Below are 27,398 nucleotides of genomic sequence, written 5' to 3'. Positions count from 1 at the left end.
TACACTTCACAGTTTATAGGACTGTATAATCCACTAACATCAAATGATAATGCACGTACACTTCACAGTTTATAGGACCGTATAATCCACTAACATCAAATGATGATGCACGTACACTTCACAGTTTATAGGACCGTATAATCCACTAACATCAAATGATGATGCACGTACACTTCACAGTTTATAGGACAGTATAATCCACTAACATCAAATGATGATGCACGTACACTTCACAGTTTATAGGACAGTATAATCCACTAACATCAAATGATGATGCACGTACACTTCACAGTTTATAGGACAGTATAATCCAGTAACATCAAATGATAATGCCCGTACACTTCACAGTTTATAGGGCTCAGTTGGTTAGCGAGCTAGCGTAGCGTAATGACTCAGGAGCCTCTCACCAATGCGGTCGCTGTGAGTTCAAGTCCAGCTTATGCTGGCTTCCTCTCTGGCCGTACGTGGGAAGGTCTGCCAGCAACCTGTGGATGGTCGTAGGTTTCCCCTGGGCTCTGCCCGGTTTCCTCCCATCATAATGCTGGCCGCCGTTGTATAAGTGAAATATTTTTGAGTACAGCGTAAAACACCAATCAAATAAATATATAAATAACACAGTTTATAGGACAGTAACATCCACTAACATCAAATGATAATGCACGAACACTTCACAGTTTATAGGACTGTATAATCCACTAACATCAAATGACGATGCACATACACGTCACAGTTTATAGGACAGTATAATTGAGTAACATCAAATGATAATGCACGAACACTTCACAGTTTATAGGACTGTATAATCCACTAACATCAAATGATGATGCACGTACACTTCACAGTTTATAGGACAGTATAATCCACTAATATCAAATGATGATGCACATACACTTCACAGTTTATAGGACTGTATAATCCACTAACATCAACCATCACCAGACAATGTCAAGCGCTTTCTATTCATCAATCAGCTTGTATTCCCAGTACTAAAAGCAATTTAATCAAGATTGCATTATAAAACTTGAAGCCTTCCATCTCCTCATCGTTTTTTTATTTTTTTATTTCTCCGTGTATAATCTGAACACATCAATGAATTGTGAAGATTCACTGTGAACAGTCAAATTGCACCAAACCCACAATTAGCCATTTCCTCAGCTAAATATATAACTCTGATCTCTATACTCTGCTCATGTGAGAAGTGCTTTGTTTTCTTCTCACATCCTCTGCCTTTATTAAACATATACACTTGATAATCCTTGAACCTGGTTTTTTTTTTCACTTAATCCCAGTCAGATCAGTTCGAGACTTTATTCTCTTCATTTCAAGTTGCTTTGTTTTTAATCACTGTTATCTCTTCCATTATTAAAGCATTAATTGTATAATCTGCCATGGGATAAAATCATCTCACAGATATCTCAGAATCTCCTTGTACATATATATATATATATATAGAATACTACACTATCTTACCTATGTTCTGTATTTTTTCCTTTACTTTAATTTTACAACTTTCTCGCATACGAAAGAGCGATTTTCAGTCTGATTTATGCACCTTTCATTTTGATTTTTGAGACAAATCTCCACTGGTTGGGCTTGCCGATTTCAGGGCTTCCCAAGCAAGTATAGTATTATCAATCTACACAGAATAATGTCCTCAAAATATTCTTGAACAAAAACCTTAAAAACATGCAAAAAATTTTAAGAATTACAGTAAAGCTTAAAAATATGCAGCAGATACAAGACAACATACATGCTGGACCAAATATAGAAAAAAAATAATGCTAAAAAAAGGAACTGAAGGAATTGTGAGAAAAAAGGTAACACGAAATACACAATCTGTAAACAACTGGATCCCTCAGAAGCAACCCTATGAAACACTTCCGAGCACTACAGAGTCAAGGATCTAAAATGTTGTATTCCAATTTTATATGCTTCCAAAGAGAACAATTCAGTGAATTCCACTGATTCCAATTGGTCATGAAGAAAATCCTCAGCTAAATGTGTAATGTCTTTCCAAACAGATGTATATGTTTGAGTCTGGATAAACATACTTAGTTTTCAACAAAATCATTTGTAGTCGCATGATGATGACACTGTCATCTTACCACAGGCTAACTAGCCCGAGTTATATATATATATAACGAGATATATACTACCCCAGATATATATGAGTGAGTGAGTGAGTGAGTGCTTGAGGTTTGACATCTTACATAACAATTTTTCAGTCATATGATGATAAAGGAGTCCTTAGAGTGCATGTAATGTGCCTCCTTGTTGCAGGACAGATTTCCACCGCTCTTTTATCTAGTGCTGCTTCACTGAGACGCCTTCCTGAAGGCAAGTACAGAAAGCTGCCCTGCCCGAGCCATTATACTGATACGGGTCAACCAGTCGTTGCACTATCCCCTTCACGCTAAGCACCAACTGAGGAAGTTACAACTTCCTCTTTTAAGGTCTTGGGTGTGACTTGATCAAGGATTAACCCTGGATCTACCGCCCCACCCCCCGAGGCCGATTCTCTACCAACTGTGCCATTGGGAAGGACGAGGTGTATATGTGTAGTGCTTCCTCAATGATAAGTCACGCCAAGGACACAACACAAGATGCCTCATTACCTAGACACTGTACACTGACAATGGGCCCACCGGTTCTTGACATACACGTAGCTATATTATGTTGATTTATATGGCCATACTAAGAAATCATCCTCGTCTGTTGAATAAAACAAGGATACAGTAACCACTCGGCCACTGTACTGAGGTCTCCAACAAACTTGCATTTTATTTATCTGATTGTTATTTTACGCCATACATACAGATTTTGTGCCTATCCAATGGTGGTCAGTTTGATGAATACATTGAGGTATAACCCCAGAGTTTTCAGGGGTAAACCACAGACCTTTGGCAAGCTGATGATGAACTTCTCGATGTGATGTGCAGACATGCACACTATATTGGCAGAAGACAGGTCATCAAAGAGCATTATTAGACTGACTGACTTAAATGACCTCACAAGCGTCACTGACAGGCTTATTGTCATTAATGCCCCTATGAGCAGCGAAAGCATAACGATCAACGAAGCCTCTGTCCAAGGCTGGACTGGAACCCGTGCATCAAGTGTCCTAGAGACTGAAAGACAGGATATTCAAGTCTCCGCTGTGACCCCACTAACTTTTGAGATGTGGGTGCTTCATACCTTTAACATGTTACGTCTAATGAGCAAACAGGTATTTAATTATCTCTCTTACCTTGTAGCTGACCCTCAGTGGCACCTCGGGGATTTTGATATACACAAAGGTGTTGTTCTGAGCGGCACGTTCCTGTCAAACCACATCATAAACACCAACAGTTTAACAATGCATATCTTGATGGATGAAAAAAAAGCATTTAAATGCTATCAGTTACATGCATGATATTTTTTTATTTCCATGAAAAAGTTAATAAAAACAAAACAAAAATAGGATATTTAATGTACATGTACACACCGATTACAATGGGATACACGGTTATTTATTATAGTTACTTGATTCGTGCTTTACACCGTACTCAATAATAATTCACTTATACAACTGCGATCGGCATTATGGTAGAGGCTGGTGGAAACACACAATCATGCACAGGTTGCTGGCAGACTTTCCCAATTACCATTAGAGAGTAAGCCAGCATGAGTTGAACTTGTACAGAAAGTGACCGCATTGGTGAGAGGCTCCTCTGAGTCACCTGACTGCACCAGGTAACCCAAATAATTACCTTCCATAAATCATTTGCCTCATCTGTGCACATGTTACTGCCCAATATTAGTAATAAAGGTTCTTGTAAATTATGACTTTATAACTTTTTCAAACTTTAGAATTATTTTAACACTGAAAGACAATAATTCATGTATTCTTCGTAAGTACAGAAAAATGGATTTCATTAGCAAATATGAGCTTCTTGCTTAAAAAAAAAATCTGGTACATTCTCTTTTAGAAACTGAGCCTTAGGGAGGCCCTCTAAAAGCAAATTAAGAGAGGAAGAACAATCATCATGACCGGCCCTGGACAGACTTGGGATTGAACCTGGGTACGTCGCTTTCACTTGGGATCAAAATCTTCAGCAAACAACTGATTAAAATCCACATGTAAGAAGACCACAATGATTCATATATACCTTCATCTTATCTATGTCATCTACACTGGAGGACGATGGTACTTTGGGAAGGGTTCCTTTCTTGTCCGCTTTCTCTTTACTGCCATGTTTCTTATCAGAATGTTTCTTCTTTCCTGAGCTATCTTCTCCATATTCCTCTGCATGAATACATCAATCACCCAGATTAGCACACAAAAATCAGATATGGGATGATCAAAACATACTGACCCCAGCGAATATTTGAGACTGTGGGTGTTAGCATGTACACATATTAAATGAGCCATATAAAAACAATTTATTACGACGTACAACACAGAGAGAAAAAGCCAGAGCAGTGATACATATAGCTGGCAAATGGTCACGTCACCGGTGAAATATGGCCTCTTGTAAATTCACCTGGGTCAGGGTTTTATTCTAACAATTCATATAATAAATCAACAAATACATATAAAGGCTGGACAGAAATGGCTGTTTAAATACATTGTACATGCAGTGGATGATCTAACTGCATATAATGTCTATTCATCTAGTTATTTGATTGGTGTTTACGCTGTACTCAAGAATATTTCACTTATATGATGGCAGGCGGCATTATGGTGGGAGAAAACCGGGCAGAGTCCGGGGTGAAACCCACAACCATCCTCAGGTTGCTGACATACTATAATCTCTTAACACAACAAGGTGCAATTCTGATGCCTCAACATTTCATCGGATAACATACTATAATCTCTTAACAGAACAAGGTGCAATTCTGATGCCTCAACATTTCATCGGATAACATACTATAATCTCTTAACACAACAAGGTGCAATTCTGATGCCTCAACATTTCATCGGATAACATACTATAATCTCTTAACAGAACAAGGTGCAATTCTGATGCCTCAACATTTCATCGGATAACAAGTTTCAATCACTACATGTATCTGTGCTGTTAGCGCACCGTTTCCAAGACTTGACTTAATTAAAACCAACAAACAATATGGACTTGAATGACTCAGACCAAGAAAACAATGGGATTTAGGAAAGCCAAACCGTGTATGTCCATTGCAAAACTACAGAATGAAAGCTCGTGGGAATATTATGATACATCTTCAACATGCGCACGCAGCAGTTTGGTCGCCCAGCAGTTTGGTCGCCCAGCAGTTTGGTCGCCCAGCACTTTGGTCGCCCAGCAGTTTGATCGCCCAGCAGTTTGGTCACCCAGCAGTTTGGGAACACCCAATGGTTTCCAGAACTAAAATGGCTCTAGATACAGTTCTGTCGATGTTCATACATGTAACTGTACCAGTGTGCTACCTCTCACTTTCATGCCAAATGGAGTACCACTGGCAGAGAAGTTCTGGATATACCTCGTTCTGCATGGTCCCATCTTTTATCAACTTAAAGGCAAAGAGTGAGTGAGTGAGTGCTTGGGGTTTAAAGTCCTGCTCAATAATTTTTCAGTCGTATGACGACGAAGGAATCCTTAGTGTGTATGTAATGTACCTCCTTGTTGCAAGGCGGATTTCCACCGCTCTTTTATCTAGTGCTGCTTCACTGAGGCAACTTACCAAAGACAAGTAAGCTGCCCCGCCCGAGCCATTATACTGATACGGATCAACCAGTTGTTGCACTATCTCCTTCATGCTGAACGCCAAGAGAGGAAGTTGCAACAAAGAAAACACTAATGCAAAGTGTACATGTATGTCAGATAAAGTACCATTAAACACTGTCCACTGTGTGGCCTCACTGACAATATGCTGTCGACAATGGTTGTGTAACCTCAGTGACAATTCAAACAGTCGACAACGGTTGTGAGGCCTCAGCTCAGTGACAATAAGCGATCAACAGCAGATGTGTAACCTCAGTGACAATTCAAGCAGTCGACAACGGTTGTGTAACCTCAGTGACAAGTCAAACAGTCGACGCCAGTTGTGTAACCTCAGTGACAATTCAAACAGTCGACAATGGTTCTGAGGCCTCAGCTCAGTGACAATATGCAATCAACAGTTGTGTAACCTCAGTGACAATTCAAACAGTCAACACCGGTTGGGTAGCCTCAGTGACAAGTCAAGCAGTCGACGCCAGTTGTGTAACCTCAGTGACAATTCAAACAGTCAACACCGGTTGGGTAACCTCAGTGACAAGTCAAGCAGTCGACGCCAGTTGTGTAACCTCAGTGACAATTCAAACAGTCAATGCCAGGTGTGTAACCTCAGTGACAATTCAAGCATTCAACGACGGTTGTGTAACCTCAGTGACAATTCAAGCAGTCGACAATGGTTGTGTAACCTCAGTGACAATAAGCTGTTAAAACCAGTTGTGCGGCAGTTTTACTCAATCTAAAATCTCAAATCTAAAACTGACTACAATTAAGACAATAGTGAAAGATTCTTCTGTATGGCATTAAAAGAACAATCAAAACAATACCAGTAAATAAATAAGGTCCTTGACATACGTGTACAAGAATGAGTTCCATGTATAAGAATGAGTTCCATGTATAAGAATGAGTTCCATGTACAAGAATGAGTTACATGTGTTACATGTATAAGAATGAGTTACATATAAAAGAATGAGTTACATGTACAAGAATGAGTTACATGTATAAGAATGGGTTACATGTATAAAAATGAGTTACATGTACAAGTAGGAATGGGTTACATGTATAAAAATGAGTTACATGTACAAGTAGGAATGAGTTCCATGTACAAGAATGAGTTACATGTACAAGAATGAGTTACATGTATAAGAATGAATTACATGTGTTACATGTATAAGAATGAGTTACATATACAAGAATGAGTTACATGTACAAGAATGAGTTACATGTATAAGAATGAGTTACATGTATTAAAATGAGTTACATGTACAAGTAGGAATGGGTTACATGTATAAGAATGAGTTACATATATAAGGATGAGTTACATGTACAAGAATGACTTCCATGTATAACGATGAGATACATGTATACGAATCAGTTACATGTATAAGAATGAGTTACATGTCCAATGTGGTTTCTACATCAGCTGCAGATGTACACTGTAATCAAAAGTTTTTTAGGAGAAAATTCACTTGTTTTTTGGCTGCTTTCTTCTACCCACACACATATACCTTAATACAACCATAATTACATAAAAAGTGAAATATTCATCTGGTAAAGTAAATATTATTAAATGATAATTGAACTTTTAACCATGCAGTTGATCCAATCTGAACATAGCCCCCAAGCGCTAAGCAGACAGATTGTGCTCTTTGTTTTGCAAATATGCCATCAGGATGTAGATCTCTGAATCTAAAGACATGCCACTAAGTTAATCAGCAAAGTGTCAAAATTTGACATTCTGTATACATAAATACACATGACAGATTTCCCCTAATTATCATTCACTTGATTGACCAGCCAATAATAAGGACTGTTATATGAGATTTTTCACCTTTCTCCCCCACTCGCCCTGTTCTTATTTTTTCCTTTTTTCTTTTTTTCAAATCTGAAAAGAAGAATATACTTTCCCTCTCTACCTTTGCAATTTTTTATTTCACATCAAGATCAATTACACCAGCCAAAAGATAAAATGAACCATCACAAATCATAGCGTTATCAAACTGGCTGTATTTCTAAATCCTAGGTACAAAATGATTATATATGCATATATGCACACATGTATCTGTCAACTTTGACTTAATGACTGTTAAAAAACATGTACAACTACCTGTCATCTTCTATCTTTTTTTGAAACCTGCCTGGTAGACTTCGAAGACATACACTATTCAAGAAATGTACTATGAACCATAACAGGATAATAATTTTGCAATTCAGAAACTGCTGTGAAGAATAAATATTCTGTAAATTAGAATCCCAAAATACCCTCTTTTGTCCAAAATACTTTCTTCCATCCAAAAGTAAAGGAAAGAAAACCTATAAAAAAAATGACAGGATGTCATGTGGCTTTAATAGTTTGGCTTCATATATATGTGAAAATCCTTGCACTAACCTACGTGTGAAGTGATAAACCTCAAGGTCACAAATGTTACATAAATAACCTTAACTTTGATGCGAGAAGTCTACCAGGATCATCCATCAGCTATTAATGGTTATACTAATTATTAAACCCTCAGACATGCATATAGTTTAAGACCTTAACAATAGCAAAAGTTCCATGTACCATTAAATATAGTGGTTCAACTTATTTTTCATTATCACATTTTACTACATGTAGGGGCACAGTTTTTTAAATTTTTTTTAACAAACATCCTTATATACTGACAGATAAAAGCAGTTTTAGAGGCAAATGAATTAAGATCGTAAAACATTCAATTTGGTGCTAAAACTTTTCCAGTAAGATTACTCATCTTGCATTCTAAACAAAAATAAAAACACAATTCAAGAACATTCTAAGTATCAAGCAGAATTTGCCTCTTGAAGTTAAGTGCACTATTTTAGGTCACGAAAAATGATGAACTTAGTCATGGACCCAAAGTCAAAATACAGTATGTTAAATTTCTGCGGTGCCGTTACTTAGTTAGGAGGGGGCATATTTTTTAGTTAGGTGGTAACATATGTTTTAGTGAGGAGTCAGCATATATTTTAGTGAGGTGGCGGCATATATTTTAGTGAGGTGGCTCTAGTGTGAAGCAGGACCATCATGATGAGCTGGGAGATTTAATGTCAATAAAACTGCATCAAAGTTCTGCTGCCAGGTGTTTGACAAGTTCCAACTGGAGCATTAAATTTAATATTTAAGAGATGTATGTTTCAGAGAATTCCTTAGTGTTACCGATTGAAATCACACAAACAACTGCCCATTGATTGGTTGGTTAAATTGATACATGTATGTTAGTATCCTCTCATTGACTGGCCTCAATCATGACATAGCAGCAGATGGCAATTAAGGAAAAGCTCCAGGTAAGTAATTATACATGCGTGCAACATAGCCCACAGCTCAATGGTCTACACCAAAGTAGATTTAAATTAAATGGGTTTTATCAACATTAACAAAAAAAAACAGTTGAGAAAACTTCCTCCAGCCCACAATGAATTCAAATGCTTATCTAATGGCCTTTGCGGATGGAACACAAAACACAAAACTACAGGTAAATCTTATCAACTAAGAACTAACTATCAAATATTAAAATCACCACAGTAAAAGGATAAATCATAATTTCATCTAAGCTCATCTAAGCTTATCATAGCTCATTGCGTGGTTTTCAATTATGAATTTATATCAAGTAAAATCCCCTTGAATAGATCAACATATGTACCTATGACCCAGTACTTCTGGGCTAATCATAATTATAAGAGAGTATAATACAGGTTTATTTTAAATAGAAAATAATACACGAGGCTCATTTAGAGAAAAGCTGACATATTAAATGCACTCAGAGTTAGTGGCACATTTTGGCCACTAATGCTTTTATCAGTGAGTCAGATTTTTATTCTGCAAACAGACTATGATAACAACAAATTAACCTGGGAATACACAATCTAATGAACAAAGGTATATGCAACATTTTGGATTTCAAAAACCCCAAAATAAAAGATAAATAATTCAGGTATATGATGAGGGTTGTTTTAACGTGGTTGGCCAGTATTAAATGTTGATTTCTATCGCTTGAAGCAGACTACCCACTGATACCTTCAAGGGTGGCAGCCAACTGCCACTTTTTGACCTGAACAGGTTCTGACGCCAATGACAACACCAACTCGACATACATGTTGTCATTGGCGTCAGGTATTCGGACTAAGGAATAAGTCGCACAATTTGTCTTACTTTTCTATCAGTTCTACTGATCATTGAATGAATGATTATCGGCCAAATTGTGGCAAGAACATGTTTAAAACAGGAGGCAGTGAATGGTTTTCGTTATAATGAGAACATTCAAAATAAAACAAAAAGGGTGTTTTAAGGTCTGCTGGGGCGGTGAGACACAATATCTTACTGGAAAGGAATATGTTTCAGCCTCAAATGTAATATTTTATGACATTTATAATTGGTCAATAAATATGGACTTTTGGTGGGGGCGGGGCGGGGGAACGAAGATATGGGTCAGCTTCAATTACTTTTTGTGATATTTGTTGACACCTAATTAACAACATGCAAAACCTTAAGACGGCAGAGACTGACACTGCGACTGCGAGCAACTGGGGTTTTTATGACCACTGGAAGCAACCGGGTCTTTATTTGCAACTGGAAGTATCTCAGAGCAGCTGGGAGCACCCGGTTGGGATGGGACGGTGGTTTTGGTTGATCTACTCAGGTTTACAACCACCCGCATCGTTGAACATACTCTACTTTTCTACAACTCAAACCATCCAGCTGTATCCAGTTCCGCTGATCTAAGCTTACTTTCGTTAAGTTGGTTACAGTTGCTCATGATCGCAAGGCTTTATCGAAGTTTCTGCTTTAATTTATTTAGTTGAGCCCACTTGTTTATGATTGCAAGTCCACCTACGCCTGGCTTTATATCTGGCAGGATTTTGTTAGGGTGTATAAAAGTGCCCAGTGGCTGAATCAACACTGTACAATCACATTTATGGTCATTGTTACTGAACATTCTGGCTGGAATACATATTTTTTTCTACAATATTTCCTGAGGATTTTTGTAACTAAATGATGGGATTTGTTTCTTGTACCATGTAGGCCAACAACAGCCCACACGTTTGGTAAAACAATGTACATATTATATAATATCTTTAGTTTACAAAATACAATTCCTCTCAAACAAGGTATTTAACCCTGGGGCTTTACATTGTCTGGGTGGGAAATAGTATATACATTCTTAACAGGCAGGAAAGGCCTGTAATAAAGAAAAAAATGACAAAAAGAGAGAACAAAAAAATAAAAAAAACAATGGATGATAGGAGAGAACATAGAAAACATTGTCGAACAAAATAAATAGCTCAACAAAACAAAGAAGATAAGCACATTTTTTAAGAAAAAATATTAAAAAAAACCCTTTACATAGCTCATAGAAACAAAAGTGTAGATGGGTTATCTGCAAACAATGCAAGCTCGTGGCATAACGAATGTAGACGACAGAAACTCTCAATGGCACTGTGAATAATTCTAGCTTTTATCATTGCTGACGATCTCCATCTCTTGTTTTATAACAAAAAGTAGCCAACCTTGGTGTTATGTTTAATTATTTTCCTTTTTTTTGGTCGTTTTTGTTTTCTTTCATTCCTGCGACATGATGTATACACTGGTTAATACCGACACAAATATTGTAAACATAATGAGAAGTGTATTAAAATTCAAGAATCCAACTCTTGACATACGCTGTCACATATATCACAAGGTAATGTGAGTGCAATTTATAGACAGAAAAAAAAACTGCCGTCAGATCAAATAAAGATACGATGCATGAATACAGACAGCCTGACTACCGTGGTCGAATGAAATCCACAATGCATGCTCGTGGTAAATGAAACCAGTTTACAGTACCAAATACTTGACAGGTTAAGCCTGTGGCAGGCACTCCTAAAACTGCATCTATTTATCCTTTCATTTATATCAATCTTATATCTCCTAAGATGCCACAAACCTTACCAGCAAAGTCCATATACAACCTCCTGATAAATATTGCAGTAAAATGTAAATATAGTTAGAAAGAAATTATCAGGAATATCATGTTTTTTTCCCTTACATTGCTCAACAAATCTGGATGTTAAAAATGCATGTAAAACAGAGAACGTTCGAGTTTGTGGTTTGTGTTAGGATGAATTTCTTTAGAACCAAACTTGATCTCTCACCTAACACACAGTAATACAGCAGAGGGGATTTTACTGACGTTTATATCATATCTTCTATCTTTACTTGTGAAAGAGAACATTCACTATAGTTTAAATGCATTTGCTTTAGTGACAAAAACAAAATTGAATCTAAAACCATTAACTTTTTTTTTAACCAAAATAAGCATCCTTTGTTTATACACAGAGCTGAATGATTCCATGATTTCTTTCACATGAATTTGGCAATTAAATTCTCTCCACAGCAGCTATATATGCCATGCAGTCACAATGCTGACATGTAACATAGTGCTGCCTCAGTGCAATACCATTTCAAGGACGCCAGACGCCAAAGACACTCAAAACTTCGTCTTACAGGAGATAATTAAGCCTGAACTCAGAACTTCCTCTTACATGAGATAATTAAGCCTGCATGAACTCACAACGTCCTCTTATGAGATAATTAAGCCTCTTATAAGAGATAATAAACCCTCAACTCAGAAATTAAACCTCTTACATGAGATACATGTAATTAAGTCTGAACCCAAGGTTTCCCCTTATACGATCTAATCACACTGTGATCTACACTACGTATCTTGTACACGTACATGAACTGCAGCTGGAACAGCATGGCAAAATAGACAAAGTTCGTTTTTATATTTGTTTCACTGCAATTAACTCATGTGACTGCTGGAAGACAGTATATATTATAGGTAGAGGATGATGTTAGAAAGCACAGAGCAATGACCCAGAAGCCTCTCACCAATGTTGCTCCTGTGAGTTCAAATCCAGCTCATGCTAGCATTAATGCCAGCCATATGTGGGAAGGTCTTGCAGCAATCCCCTGCTGTGATCGGTTTCCTCCCACCATAATGCTTTGAACGAAATCAAATTTCTTGGCATAACAATAAAACTAAACCAATGGTAGTTAATAGATGGGATGCAGTAAATAGATCGAGATATTATATAGATAATCTGGGGTTCAACATCAACATGGGTGACAGATGACATGTGCCTTTATTGGGAGATTAATTGGCAAAGGGGAATGAAGGGTAATTGCAAATTTAAGATCAGTCAAAATTAAACTTTTACTTAATCTGGATCTCAATTTAGATTCAACTCAGATACAAAATGGCAGGCTGAGATAACGCGAGATAACATGATAACGTGACATTTCCAACAGTATTAAAAACAACAATGTGTGATCTAACTTCAGCATCGTTATCTTGAACTTCGCTGGCACGTTTGAAACGCTGGGATGTTTATGGTAAATAACATATGATTTTGTCCACAAATATTAGCTGCAAAGTTAGAAAGAAGTTCTGAGGTTGGTTTGGAGGGTAAGATGAATAAGCGTCCTGAAAAAATGTCATTTTAAGCCACTAACATGTTAAATTGCCACTAAATATGAAGTCTTATTGGGGAAATTTTAGGTGATTTGCTGTAATTACAGTGTAAACTGCTCACAATGCTTTTGAACACTTATGACTGTATTTATTTTACTCATCAAATTTATATATGTTACTTGATTTTATTTACTTGGATCACTGTTCAACACTGTACGCCATTTATGTTTGCAATGAATATTATGACAGGAAGGAACAAGCGTCTAGGGTAAACCACCTGACTTTGGCGAGTTACTCATGGTCATTTCTATGGTATTGCAAAACTATATGAAAATAATCATGGTTTTCTCCTCTAAATCACCTTAACGTTACATCATCAAGCCAGACATTATAAAAGAGTGAAAGCAGTTCTACCTGCCAAATACCTGTACATGCAGCAGAAAAAACTTTCAGATCAAAAAATATCATTAAAAAAAACCCTGCAATTAAACAGGTAATTGCCAGTAATCACACTAGCTTCAGACTAGATGGGCAAAAATATCACTTCATCTAATGCAGACACAAAACAAAAAACTGCATAGACTTAACTCTTCTGCCATGCAATTAATCTAATGTCTGCAATCCTTCTAAGTTAGGGAAAATGACATCAGTGAAATGACAGACAGTTTGAAATTACATGCACGTGTAAATGCATGTATGATAAAAAAGGTGCTATTTTTTAGCCGCTCGAAATTTTACCTGCCTGCTCATATCAGTGTTCTTGAGACATTATAATGTTAGGAGGTTAGTCATGTACCGGGGCAAGTTAAAAGCAAAGGACAGTGCACAGTTTCTCCCGTACCCTAAACATGTTGCTACAGTATATGGTTTCTACACTAAGTCATTCTTGTCATTTTATGTCAAGCCCTAATTGATATAAAAACAGCACCAACATTTTCTGATTTTAGGTCATTGCATCTGATAATTCAATAATTTTCACTAAGTAGTTTATAATGTGCCTCTGTTTATTAATGACTTTAGCTGCTGTATATACATGTACTAGTATACTGAGAGGTGGGGCCTCTGTGGCTCTGTTGGTTAGTGCGCTAGTGCAGCGTAATGACCCAGAAGACTCTCAGCAATGCGTTCGCTGTGAGTTCAAGTCTAGCTCAAGCTGGCTTCCTCTTTGGCCATACATGGGAAGGTGTTCCAGCAATCTGCAGATAGTCGTGGGTTTCCCCCAGGCTCTGCTCAGTTTCCTCCCACCATAATACTGGCTGCCGTCATATAAGTGAAATATTCTTGAGTATGGCATAAAATTCCACTCAAATAAATAAATAAATAACTATGGAGAGGTTTAGTATTATATTGACTGTTTTCAAGCTTGAAACAATGCAACTGTGTAGAAGGGTGTTTCCAGTACTTGTTTGTTGCTTGAGAGCTTCTGGGAAAAGCAAATTGTACAATTTGATGGAGTTACCCTCTGCAAATAAAGATTTTATTCCCTCAATCAAACATATAAGTAGACCTATCACTAGCATAATAGGCCCACAATCATGCTGTATGTGAACATGAGATTGGTGAGATGTGTCATTCAAATGACAATAATGTACAAGACCTAAAATTTCACCCACAAAAGTACATGTTCAGAGGCAAATAAATGTCACAAAATATTATTTTGGGTGCTGAAACTTCAAATTTTCCAGCAGAATATCATCCCATGTTCCAAGCAAACCTCAAAACAACTTCCTAAAATCACTAGAACTCTCAGAATCAGGAAAACTGGGCAAGTTAATCATGGACAAAATTTGTGGTCATTTAGGGTATATGTTAACAATGAATGCACATGATGATAAATTACAACTGTTGCATAACTGTGATTGAGAATAACTCTAGCTACACCTTAATTAGCCAAACTTATAATTAGCCACACCTTTAATTAGCCATGCCTTACATAAACATCACAAAAACAAAATGCATGTCAAAAGGCCACAAACATGTATTATATCTTCTGAGACAAAAAAAAGGAACAGTCGGCGAAAAAGTTAAACCCTTCACTTCTCATCAGCAACTGCTATTATTTGTATCGATGTGCGTAAAATTTGCAATAACAAGAGGTTATGCAGTTTTGTTTGTTTCTATACTTGTACATGCAATTTAGCTGATCATGATAGTTTTGTTATCAACTTGACACACAGGGTGCCATAGTGATAAAAAAAAAAGTTTAATCATCATGAGTTAATTATCACATATACAGGCAAAAAGCCATGTGGCTAACTGAACTGATTCCAACACTTCTGCGGGAAGATCCCCATATTCGGATTGATGTCGTTACTTGGTGTGATAATGTAGCATTTATTTACTTATTTGATTGGTGTTTTATGCCGTAATGAAGACTATTTCATTCACATATGACTGCAGCCAGCATTACTGTGAAGGAATCTGAGCAAAGTGGAAACAGTGGAAACCGTCACAAAGAGGAAGTCCTAAAAATTGTCAAGATCCAGAACATAATAATAATATATGGGCGTAATTTCGTGGCAAATGGGTGATCTTGGCGCCAACTGTATTTATCAGTAACTTGACGATCAAGCCATGTATAAAGTTTCAATTTAAAAGATGAACTGTTTTAACAAATAGTCTGGAAAACTTTCCACCCTAATTCCTCAACCTTTTGGTATATGACTGAGCAACTTTCAGTGCAATTTATGCACATTTCTTATTTGATTTTCAAAACAAAACTATACTGATTGGGTTGGCTATTTCAGGGTTTCACAAAAAGTATAATTTTATCAGTCTACACAGAATAATGCCTTCAGAATATGCTTAAATATACACCTTGCAATCATGCCGAAAGCTTGAAGAATCACAGTAAGTACAATACAGGACAAAAATCAGCCAGAATTTGTTTGAAAATACATGTAGATTGAACAGCTAGCCTGAATCTGATCATTAACTTGTCACTGTGAAGCCATGCACAACATTTCAACTCAGTACTACATGGATGAAGTGTTATAACAAAAAGTCCAGAAAAGTGTAAAGTCCAGAAAAATGTAAAGTGTAAAGTCCAGAAAAGTGTAAAGCAGAAAGTCCAGAAAAGTGTAAAGTATAAAGTCCAGAAAAGTGTACAGTGTGAAGTCCAGAAAAGTGTACAGTGTGAAGTCCAGAAAAGTGTAAAGTAGAAAAGTGTAAAGTATTAAGTCCAGAAAAGTGTAAAGTCCAGAAAAAAAAAATCGTTACACTATACACTGACAATGAGTTTTTAGCCTTAAGACCCTACGGCCCCAAATACCTTACATGTACCAGTTGTGGATGATAAAATGGAATATGTAAAAAGGATTGTTCTTGCTCCTAACACGCTCATGCTAACTTTTTCAATCACATCTCTTCATATCTTCTGCCACCGGAGGCCATCTGATGCAAATCCTAACAACCCACAGGAAAACTATTAACAGTTATAAAAACATATAATAACACTGATCCATTTTCGGATCAAAGTCAGCCGTTTTTCTTCTGTGACACCGATAATACATTTTCCTGAACAATTTTGTTGATTTGAGAAGACAAAAATACGAGAAATCCTGTCTCAAAGTTAAATGTGACGTACATCCCTCAGGCTATGCTGTGTTTTGCATAGGGACGGCTAAAACACATTCGCAGCTGCAATGAAATTAAAAGAATAAGTGGGTATTAATAGCTCCTTACATATCAATTAACCACAGCTTCCTTCACAGGGTAGTGGTGCATTGTGAGTGGTTTGAACAGGATGCACCTAATCCAGATAACTGATGCTTAGCCAACCTTGACCCCTCCCCCCTCCCCCCACCCGATGTTATCTGCCAGGGGTATTAACCTCTCTCTGTGTGTTTGAATTTACTCATAACAAGCAGTTAATTGCAAAGACGCTTGACTAACATCTTGAATGTGCATTTCAGAATGATGCATTATATACTGTAGATATCTTTGCCATAATACATGATCAGCAACCTAATATACATGGCAGCATGCTGCTTAACACTGAAACTATACTTGACGCACTAAGAGCGAAATTTCACTATTAAACTTGCAAATACCTCGGAGCTAATTTGTTTGTCACTGCAATTTTGGAATTCTTGACATTCTGATCTATGCAAGTGATAGTTTCAGTTTCAAAGTAGTCTCAGTTCAGTGGTTCAACCAAACATATATACGAGGGGTACACAATACTCACGGCAATACCCGTCGGCAAAATTCCTCTGTATGATTCATATGAAACTTCAGCATAATTAATGAACAAGTGTTTTGTTTACTTAATATAAAAGAGACAACAAATTTGCTAGTCCTTTACGCTAACAATTTGTTTTTAACTTTTTATCATTTACAATCATGTAACAATTTGCCATCGTTATCTCTGTACAATTTTACTCTATCCCAGTATCTATATGTATCTTAACCTTGATAAAGAATGTACCTGCCAAGCCACACTATCTATATACATGTACACTGGATATACTTCTTCAAAAAACAATCCTCCTAAAAGGACCAGAAACGGTTTAGTGAACAACTAATGTATAGAGCATAAAACCAGAGGAGTGACGACAGTGTGATAGACATACAGCATAGAGAGTAAAACCAGAGGAGCGATGACAGCATGATAGACGTACAGCATAGAAAGTAAGACCAGAGGAGCGACGACAGTGTGATAGACATATGGCATAGAGAGTAAGACCAGAGGAGTGACGACAGTGTGATAGGCATAAAGCATGGAGAGTAAGACCAGAGGAGCGATGACAATGTGACAGGCATAAAGCATAGAGCATAAAACCAGAGCAGTGATGACAGCGTGATAGACGTACAGCATAGAGAGTAATACCAGAGCAGTGACAACAGTGTGATAGACATACAGCATAGAGCATAAAACCAGAGCAGTGATGACAGCGTGATAGACGTACAGCATAGAGAGTAAGACCAGAGGAGCGACGACAGTGTGATAGACATACAGCATAGAGCATAAAACCAGAGCAGTGATGACAGCGTGATAGACGTACAGCATAGAGAGTAAGACCAGAGCAGTGACAACAGTGTGATAGACATACAGCATAGAGCATAAAACCAGAGCAGTGATGACAGCGTGATAGACGTACAGCATAGAGAGTAAGACCAGAGCAGTGACAACAGTGTGATAGACATACAGCATAGAGAGTAAAACCAGAGCAGAGACGACAGTGTGATAGAGGTACAGCATAGAGAGTAATACCAGAGCAGTGACGACAGTGTGATAGACAAACAGCATAGAGAGTAAAACCAGAGCAGAGACGACAGTGTGATAGACATACAGCATAGAGAGTAAACCAGAGCAGTGATGACAGTATGATAGACATACAGCATAGAGAGTAATACCAGAGAAGTGACGACAGTGTGATAGAGGTACAGCATAGAGCGTAATACTAGAGCAGTGATGACAGTATGAAAGACATACAGCATAGAGAGTAAAACCAGAGCAGAGACGACAGTGTGATAGAGGTATAGCATAGAGAGTAATACCAGAGAAGTGACGACAGTGTGATAGAGGTACAGCATAGAGCGTAATACCAGAGCAGTGACGACAGTGTGATAGAGGTACAGCATAGAGCGTAAAACCAGAGCAGAGACGACAGTGTGATAGACAAACAGCATAGAGAGTAATACCAGAGAAGTGATGACAGTGTGATAGACATACAGCATAGAGAGTAAAACCAGAGCAGAGACGACAGTGTGATAGAGGTACAGCATAGAGCGTAATACCAGAGAAGTGACGACAGTGTGATAGACATACAGCATAGAGAGTAAAACCAGAGCAGAGACGACAGTGTGATAGACGTACAGCATAGAGAGTAAAACCAGAGAAGTGACGACAGTGTGATAGAGGTACAGCATAGAGCGTAATACCAGAGCAGTGACGACAGTGTGATAGACATACAGCATAGAGAGTAAAACCAGAGCAGAGACGACAGTGTGATAGAGGTACAGCATAGAGAGTAAAACCAGAGAAGTGACGACAGTGTGATAGACATACAGCATAGAGAGTAAAACCAGAGCAGAGACGACAGTGTGATAGAGGTACAGCATAGAGAGTAATACCAGAGCAGTGACGACAGTGTGATAGACATACAGCATAGAGAGTAAAACCAGAGCAGAGATGACAGTGTGATAGAGGTACAGCATAGAGCGTAATACCAGAGAAGTGACGACAGTGTGATAGACATACAGCATAGAGAGTAATACCAGAGCAGCCATGACAGTGTGAGACGTACAGCATAGAGAGTAAGGTCAGAGTAGCGACGACAGTGTGATAGACATACAGCATAGAGAGTAATACCAGAGCAGAGACGACAGTGTGATAGAGGTACAGTATAGAGCGTAATACCAGAGAAGTGACGACAGTATGATAGACATACAGCATAGAGAGTAAAACCAGAGCAGAGACCACAGTGTGATAGAGGTACAGCATAGAGCGTAATACCAGAGCAGTGATGACAGTATGATAGAGGTACAGCATAGAGCGTAATACCAGAGCAGTGATGACAGTGTGATAGAGGTACAGCATAGAGAGTAATACCAGAGCAGAGACGACAGTGTGATAGAGGTACAGCATAGAGCGTAATACCAGAGAAGTGACGACAGTATGATAGACATACAGCATAGAGAGTAAAACCAGAGCAGAGACGACAGTGTGATAGAGGTACAGCATACAGCGTAATACCAGAGAAGTGATGACAGTGTGATAGACATACAGCATAGAGAGTAAACCAGAGCAGTGATGACAGTGTGATAGAGGTACAGCATAGAGCGTTATACCAGAGCAGTGATGACAGTGTGATAGAGGTACAGCATAGAGCGTAATACCAGAGAAGTGACGACAGTATGATAGACATACAGCATAGAGAGTAAAACCAGAGCAGAGACGACAGTGTGATAGAGGTACAACATAGAGAGTAATACCAGAGAAGTGACGACAGTGTGATAGAGGTACAGCATAGAGCGTAATACCAGAGCAGTGATGACAGTGTGATAGAGGTACAACATAGAGAGTAATACCAGAGAAGTGATGACAGTATGATAGACATACAGCATAGAGAGTAAACCAGAGCAGTGACGACAGTATGATAGACATACAGCATAGAGAGTAATACCAGAGCAGTGATGACAGTGTGATAGAGGTACAGCATAGAGCGTAATACCAGAGAAGTGAAGACAGTATGATAGACATACAGCATAGAGAGTAATACCAGAGAAGTGACGACAGTGTGATAGACATACAGCATAGAGAGTAAAACCAGAGCAGAGACGACAGTGTGATAGACATACAGCATAGAGAGTAATACCAGAGCAGTGATGACAGTGTGATAGAGGTACAGCATAGAGCGTAATACCAGAGAAGTGATGACAGTATGATAGACATACAGCATAGAGAGTAATACCAGAGCAGAGACGACAGTGTGATAGAGGTACAGCATAGAGCGTAATACCAGAGCAGTGATGACAGTGTGACAGAGGTACAGCATAGAGTGTAATATCAGAGCAGAGACGACAGTGTGATAGAGGTACAGCATAGAGCGTAATACCAGAGAAGTGACGACAGTGTGATAGACATACAGCATAGAGAGTAAATCAGAGCAGTGACAACAGTATGATAGACATACAGCATAGAGAGTAATACCAGAGCAGTGATGACAGTGTGATAGAGGTACAGCATAGAGCATAATACCAGAGAAGTGACGACAGTATGATAGACATATAGCATACAGAGTAAACCAGAGCAGTGACGACAGTGTGATAGACATACAGCATAGAGAGTAATACCAGAGCAGTGATGACAGTGTGATAGAGGTACAGCATAGAGAGTAATACCAGAGCAGTGACGACAGTATGATAGACATACAGCATAGAGAGTAATACCAGAGCAGAGACGACAGTGTGATAGAGGTACAGCATAGAGCGTAATACCAGAGCAGTGATGACAGTATGATAGACATACAGCATAGAGAGTAAAACCAGAGCAGAGACGACAGTGTGATAGAGGTACAGCATAGAGAGTAATACCAGAGAAGTGACGACAGTGTGATAGAGGTACAGCATAGAGCGTAATACCAGAGCAGTGACGACAGTGTGACAGACATACAGCATAGAGAGTAAAACCAGAGCAGAGACGACAGTGTGATAGAGGTACAGCATAGAGAGTAATACCAGAGAAGTGACGACAGTGTGATAGACATACAGCATAGAGAGTAATACCAGAGCAGCCATGACAGTGTGAGACGTACAGCATAGAGAGTAAGATCAGAGTAGCGATGACAGTGTGATAGAGGTACAGCATAGAGAGTAATACCAGAGCAGAGACGACAGTGTGATAGAGGTACAGCATAGAGAGTAAAACCAGAGCAGAGACGACAGTGTGATAGAGGTACAGCATAGAGAGTAATACCAGAGCAGAGACGACAGTGTGATAGAGGTACAGCATAGAGCGTAATACCAGAGCAGTGACGACAGTGTGATAGAGGTACAGCATAGAGAGTAATGCCAGAGCAGCCATGACAGTGTGAGACGTACAGCATAGAGAGTAAGACCAGAGCAGTGATGACAGTATGATAGACATACAGCATAGAGAGTAAAACCAGAGCAGAGACGACAGTGTGATAGACATACAGCATAGAGAGTAATACCAGAGCAGTGATGACAGTGTGATAGAGGTACAGCATACAGCGTAATACCAGAGAAGTGACGACAGTATGATAGACATACAGCATAGAGAGTAAAACCAGAGCAGAGACCACAGTGTGATAGAGGTACAGCATAGAGCGTAATACCAGAGCAGTGATGACAGTGTGATAGACATAGAGCATAGAGAGTAAAACCAGAGCAGAGACGACAGTGTGATAGAGGTACAGCATAGAGCGTAATACCAGAGAAGTGACGACAGTGTGATAGACATACAGCATAGAGAGTAAAACCAGAGCAGAGACGACAGTGTGATAGACATACAGCATAGAGAGTAATACCAGAGCAGTGATGACAGTGTGATAGAGGTACAGCATAGAGCGTAATACCAGAGCAGTGACGACAGTGTGATAGACATACAGCATAGAGAGTAATACCAGAGCAGTGATGACAGTGTGATAGACATACAGCATAGAGCGTAATACCAGAGAAGTGACGACAGTGTGATAGACATACAGCATAGAGAGTAATACCAGAGAAGTGACGACAGTGTGATAGACATACAGCATAGAGAGTAATACCAGAGCAGTGATGACAATATGATAACTTGCAAATGTTTACAAGTAAAGGGAGAAGTACAGCCCCTTGTCATTTTACCTCAGAAAGGGTTTTATCCTAACTGTTCCGGTAAATGCTCAAATAGTAGCAAATGACATGCTCCTTAGCATGATGGCTTGAACAGAATTAGGTAAAAAAAGATAAAAGAACACAATACAACGTCACTGCATGAAGACTGAATTTGATGACATTCACAGATTTATGGTTACTGGTGTCTTGTCAAAGTGAAGAGATCCAAAAGATCTCATAAAAAAAAATAAAAAATATACAGAAAAAGAAAATCCCCTAAAACCATGATGTACCATCCAATTGCTACATCTCTAAGATCTGGGGCAACTGTTTTATACAATGTCCCATATAAGGAAGACAAATGTTCAACCTTGCTATGATATGGTATCACAGCTTTGATCCACAGTTGAAAGAGGAATGAATAGTGAGGGAATGTAAATATATACCTACAGATAAATCTTGGTTTGCGTTGGTCAATACAATTATGTGCTCAAGCAACGGTCAACTAACGCTCTTGTGCTAACACCCAGTGATCTTGTGCTAACACCCAGTGATCTTGTGCAGTTATTCTGCTGCAGTTATCTCCCTTTTTGTGCTTCTATGACATTTATAGATTTATTTTTATTAGTTTATTTGTAATGTGGAGAACCAAACGATGGCTAGCACTGCTATCAAAGTACAAATTCAGTGATTTAAAGTACCAGCTGAGCACAAGGACATTGTTTTTTTCGTATGATAAAACATAAAGTGTATTCTGGGGGAAGGGGTATCAGGAATTGTCAAGCTTCACACTCTCTCAACATCACTTTTCTCAAGTTAACAATTCCTGATATCCCATTGTTCAACATCACTTTTCTCAAGTTAACAATTCCTGATATCCCATTGTTCAACATCCCTTTTCTCAAGTTAACAATTCCTGATATCCCATTGTTCAACATCACTTATCTCAAGTTAACAATTGCTGATGTCCCATCCTTCAGCATGCTTTACCTGTACACTGTGCAGTGTACATGACAGTAGCCTTTTTTCCCCCAAAGTTGACAGAGAGGTAAAACTTGACAGCTGTCCACACGTTCATCCCTCTTTTGTGACACTGTACTCACCGTCGTCTGTGTCTATCTCCTTGCCGGGGAAGAAGAAACCCATCATTGTTTTGAAGAACTCGTACGTCAGCTGAATCTGCATGGGTACAACATTCACCTCAAAATGCTCCTTCACTGCGATCCCACCCACTGCAAATCACAAAGTCATTTCAATGATTTATATGATCGTTGGTTCAAAACTCACTCCTGAATTTTTCACTTTATATGGTTATGGTTTCAATGGTTTATCGGAAAATGGAGTGCCTGGAGTAAAACCACTGACAGTTGTCCAGTGACTGACACACTTTCCCCTCATGTGACTTACACAGATTAGTGGATATCAACTTACAGGTGGTTTTCAATGAATGCTAAACTGCATTAATGGCCAACACGAGTCTCGCCCAAAACAAGAGTGAGAGCATGGGAGTAAAAAACTGCTGGTCCAAAGGCTGATTTGAACCCACATCTTATATGTCCTTGAAAAACCCATCCATTTAAGGTTGCAAAATGAACATTCAGAAGCACGTAAAGGCCTTAAAATGACACTTTTAATATCAACACTTAAGTTTTGCTAATAAGAAATAATTCAAACAAAAACTCTTACCCGGTGGCCTCTCACTGCAGAGTATTCGTAAGGTCAGGTGTCTGTTCTCTCCGTCCTTCATTAGGGGGTCCAGGGGAACTAACACATCCTAAAACACAACAGTCAGATAAAGACTAAGTGCCCTTTTTTAACATCTGGCCCTGGGGCACACAGCGATCTGGGCTTTAAGTCAAAATTTCAAACCTCTTTAAAATTGTTATTTCTCACGTAACAAGGTCAAAATATTGCTGGAAATTCGGGGTAAGTTATCAAACTAAAAATGAATTCAGCCACACTAAACAGAAGCAGCACACCCAGTTTAATGATCAATGTCAGGGCTGAGACTAGTGGATAAACAAAGCAACGTTATCAGTGGCAATAAAACTATCATCAGAACAGGACGACTCAATATTGGTAAGAAAATGTGCACCAAATTTGACAGTTTTAATTACTTTTTAAGATGAATTGATCACAAGATTTTGCCAAATGCTCACCTACTATAATTCTTTAACATTTTCGCATGTTTACAAGGTGTTTTTTCAAGCATAATCTGAAGGCATTACTCTGTGTTGACTGACAACATTCTGTGAAGGCCTGAAACTGGCCGCTCCAACCAATGTAGTTCTGTCTCTCAAAAATAAAATTAAAAATGGGTATAAATGTTCCGATTGTTGCTCTTTCAAATGTCAAATGCTTGAATTGGGTTTGTATAACCTTGTATATTGAGTCAGGCAGTTACATACCTTGTATATGGTGTTATCAGTTACACTACTTGTATATGGTGTCGTCAGTTACTTACCATTTATATGGTGTTGTCAGTTACATACCTTGTATATGTTGTTGTCAGTTACATACCTTGTATATGGTGTTTTCAGTCACATACTTTGTATATGGTGTCGTCAGTTACAGATCTTGTACATGGTGTTGTCAGAGTTGGGCAGTTACATACCCTGTATATGGTGTTGTCAGTTACTTACCTTGTATATGGTGTCCTCAGTTACATACCTTGTACCCTTGTGTATCGTGTTTTCAGTTACATACCTTGCATATGGTGTCATCAGTTACATACCTTGTAAATGGTGTTGTCAGTTACTTACCTTGTATATGGTGTCGTCAGTTACATACCTTGTACATGTACATGGTGTTGTCAGAGTTGGGCAGTTACATACCCTGTATATGGTGTTGTCAGTTACATACCTTGTATATGGTGTCCTCAGTTACATACCTTGTATCCTTGTATATGGTGTTTTCAGTTACATACCTTGCATATGGTGTCATCAGTTACATACCTTGTAAATGGTGTTGTCAGTTACTTACCTTGTATATGGGGTCGTCAGTGGCATACCTTGTATATGGTGTCCTCAGTTACATACCTTGTATATGGTGTTGTCAGTTACATACCTTGTATATGGTGTCATCAGTTACATACCTTGTATAAGGTGTTGTCAGTTATATACCTTGTATATGGTGTTTTCAGTTACATACCTTGCATATGGTGTTGTCAGTTACATACCTTGTATATGGTGGTGTCAGTTACATACCTTGCATATGGTGTCATCAGTTAAATACCTTGTTATATGGTGTTGTCAGTTACATACCTTGTATATGGTGTTGGGCAGGAGGTTGGCCATCTTCACCCAGCCCAGCTCTAACTGATGGCTCCAACTGTCATTGTCACGATTCACCTTTGTGTACCTGGTCACAGAAAGCCGGTTATTAAACAAAATCTTCCAAATAAGTTAAGCATCCCATTATATAGTCTTTCTGGGCATTTTTATTGATCTTTTTATCTGATTGGTATTTTATCAGTATATTTGAGTTATACGACATTGGCCAGCATTGCAGCGGGGAGAAATAGGGCAGAACCAGAGGGAAACCCACGACCACCCCTAGGTCGTTAGCAGACCTGTGCATTTTAAAGTTTATTTCACTGATATACAATTATCATCTGGTTTATGGGTGGTCCCCCCAGGGGCAGTCATCAGACTTCGGAAACATGTGCAGATAATGTTCATTCCTGGAAAAGTCCTCGCCCAATTGATTATTATTTATCGGTGTTTTAGCCTGTACCCTAATTCTTCTAAAATTTGGGACAGTTATAAGTAGTGTTGAAAGTAGAACATTACATTTCTTTACCAGACTTTTGGAAGAGTACAGATATCGGTATGTTGTTCAACAGATCGTCAAGCCATGTGAGAAAAGAGAAACTCAATATTCCAGCTACAATTACATATGTATTGGCTAAAATGGGCAAGTCAGGTGTGCCAAATCTTAAAAGAAATAGGGTACTCAAGAGTATTTCACTTGTACAAGGCGGCAAGCATTATGGTGGGAGGAAACAGGGCAGAGATTGGGGAAACCCACAACCATCCAGAAATTGTTGGCAGATCTTCCCATGTACCACCAGACACTGACAGGAAGTAAACATGAGCTAGACTTGAACTCATACCGAACGCATTGGTGAGAGGCTACTGAGTCATTTTGCTGTGCTGGCAAACTAACCACTAGGCCATGGAGTCCCCGCTTCGTGGCTCGGGGGAACGGGGTTGGGCTACGTGCAGAAGTACGCTGTATCTACACAAAACACTTCATCCTGTCAACCAGACGTATCAACCGATACCTGAGGTTGTGACACTCACCAAACTGACTTCAACATGTTCAACAGAGTTCAGCTGGGTATATAACCGGTTCAATTTTTTAACTACTTTTTTTTTTTTTTTTGATTGGTGTTTTACGCCTCACTCAAGAATATTTCACTTATACGACCGGCAGCCAGCATTATGGTGGGTGGAAACCGGGCACAGCCCGGGGGAAACCCATGACCATCCGCAAGTTGCTGGCAGACCTTCCCACTTACGGCCGGAGAGGAAGCCAGCATGAGCTGGACTTGAACTCACAGCGACCGCATTGGTGAGAGGCTCCTGGGTCATTACGCTGCGCTAGCGCGCTAACCGACTGAGCCACGGAGGCCCCTTTTTAACTACTGATTTACTTCTTGAATGTTTTGTTCAGATTCAGTGTTTTATGTAATTTCCTATACCTAGATTGATCAAAGTGTTCATTCCTAAATTTACACTGTAACACAATGTAACACAATGTAAACTAAAATAGCAGACTCACACAAAGTTCCTGAGACTCAGGTCTGCGATACCCAACTGGCCATCGGTCTGTGTTAACCTCCACTTAGCAAACTTGAAACACACCTCATTCCTACGTGTCACTTGGCTCTCCTCCGCTGTATGTCACAGGTAAAAAAAAAAAGTTACAAAAC

General features: G+C 38.7%; 1 protein-coding gene across 1 annotated transcript in view; it reads right to left on the bottom strand.

Moving 5' to 3' along the window:
* LOC135477045 (protein hobbit-like) overlaps positions 1–27,398 on the bottom strand; it is a 116,162-nt gene that overhangs the window by 11,720 nt on the left and 77,044 nt on the right. The window contains exons 51-56 of the mRNA XM_064757196.1: positions 27,248–27,362; positions 25,726–25,822; positions 24,149–24,236; positions 23,566–23,694; positions 4,149–4,285; positions 3,248–3,319 (exon numbers count right to left, since the gene is read on the bottom strand). Coding sequence (XP_064613266.1) covers positions 3,248–3,319; positions 4,149–4,285; positions 23,566–23,694; positions 24,149–24,236; positions 25,726–25,822; positions 27,248–27,362 — 638 coding nt within the window. The remainder of the gene's footprint in view (positions 1–3,247; positions 3,320–4,148; positions 4,286–23,565; positions 23,695–24,148; positions 24,237–25,725; positions 25,823–27,247; positions 27,363–27,398) is intronic.

The sequence above is a fragment of the Liolophura sinensis genome, chromosome 10, assembly GCF_032854445.1.
Source record: "Liolophura sinensis isolate JHLJ2023 chromosome 10, CUHK_Ljap_v2, whole genome shotgun sequence".
Lineage (NCBI taxonomy): Eukaryota > Metazoa > Mollusca > Polyplacophora > Chitonida > Chitonidae > Liolophura > Liolophura sinensis.
The sequence above is the reverse complement of the archived record's forward strand: the minus strand, read 5'-3'. Positions and strand labels throughout refer to the sequence as shown.